We start from the raw sequence: 402 nt of genomic DNA, 5'->3' as shown, positions 1-402 counted from the left end.
TTAATATTATTCGGGCAAAACTGATGTACCGTTCGGGCAAAGACACAGTAAATAATATTTTATTATTTAATATCTTGATTTATTTGTTTTCATCCCGCAACTCGCCTAATCCTCTAAGTGACCTCTGTACTACTTCACGGGATGGCTGTTATTACTCTGAGTTAGAACATTGAGTTCTACCGAGGGACTGGGAGTGATAATCAAGACCGCGCTGGGACTGGAAGTGCGTATGAGTTGACGGCCATGTTGATTTATGTCACTTCTTGAGTGCATATGCGTGTAAACTGGTGGATTGAAGTATGTCTTTGTCGAAGTCTCGTAAAAGATCATATCGATACCGTGTGAAATGTGAAGAATGCGAGAAAGAATTCGACTCCGACTATGTAGAAACTTATTCCCGAA

The 402-nt window shown here is 40.3% G+C and overlaps 1 protein-coding gene across 1 annotated transcript in view; it reads left to right on the top strand.

The window, feature by feature from the left end:
• Positions 1 to 299: 299 nt before the first annotated feature.
• LOC149045890 (zinc finger MYM-type protein 1-like) overlaps positions 300 to 402 on the top strand; it is a 2,120-nt gene continuing 2,017 nt past the window's right edge. Inside the window, exon 1 of the mRNA XM_089205975.1 lies at positions 300 to 402. This exon is cut by the window's right edge and continues 156 nt beyond it. Coding sequence (XP_089062101.1) covers positions 300 to 402 — 103 coding nt within the window.

This window comes from Pocillopora damicornis, chromosome 5, assembly GCF_964200805.1.
Source record: "Pocillopora damicornis chromosome 5, jaPocDami1.2, whole genome shotgun sequence".
NCBI lineage: Eukaryota > Metazoa > Cnidaria > Anthozoa > Scleractinia > Pocilloporidae > Pocillopora > Pocillopora damicornis.
Note: the sequence above shows the minus strand (reverse complement) of the source record. Positions and strands in the feature narration are given on the sequence as shown.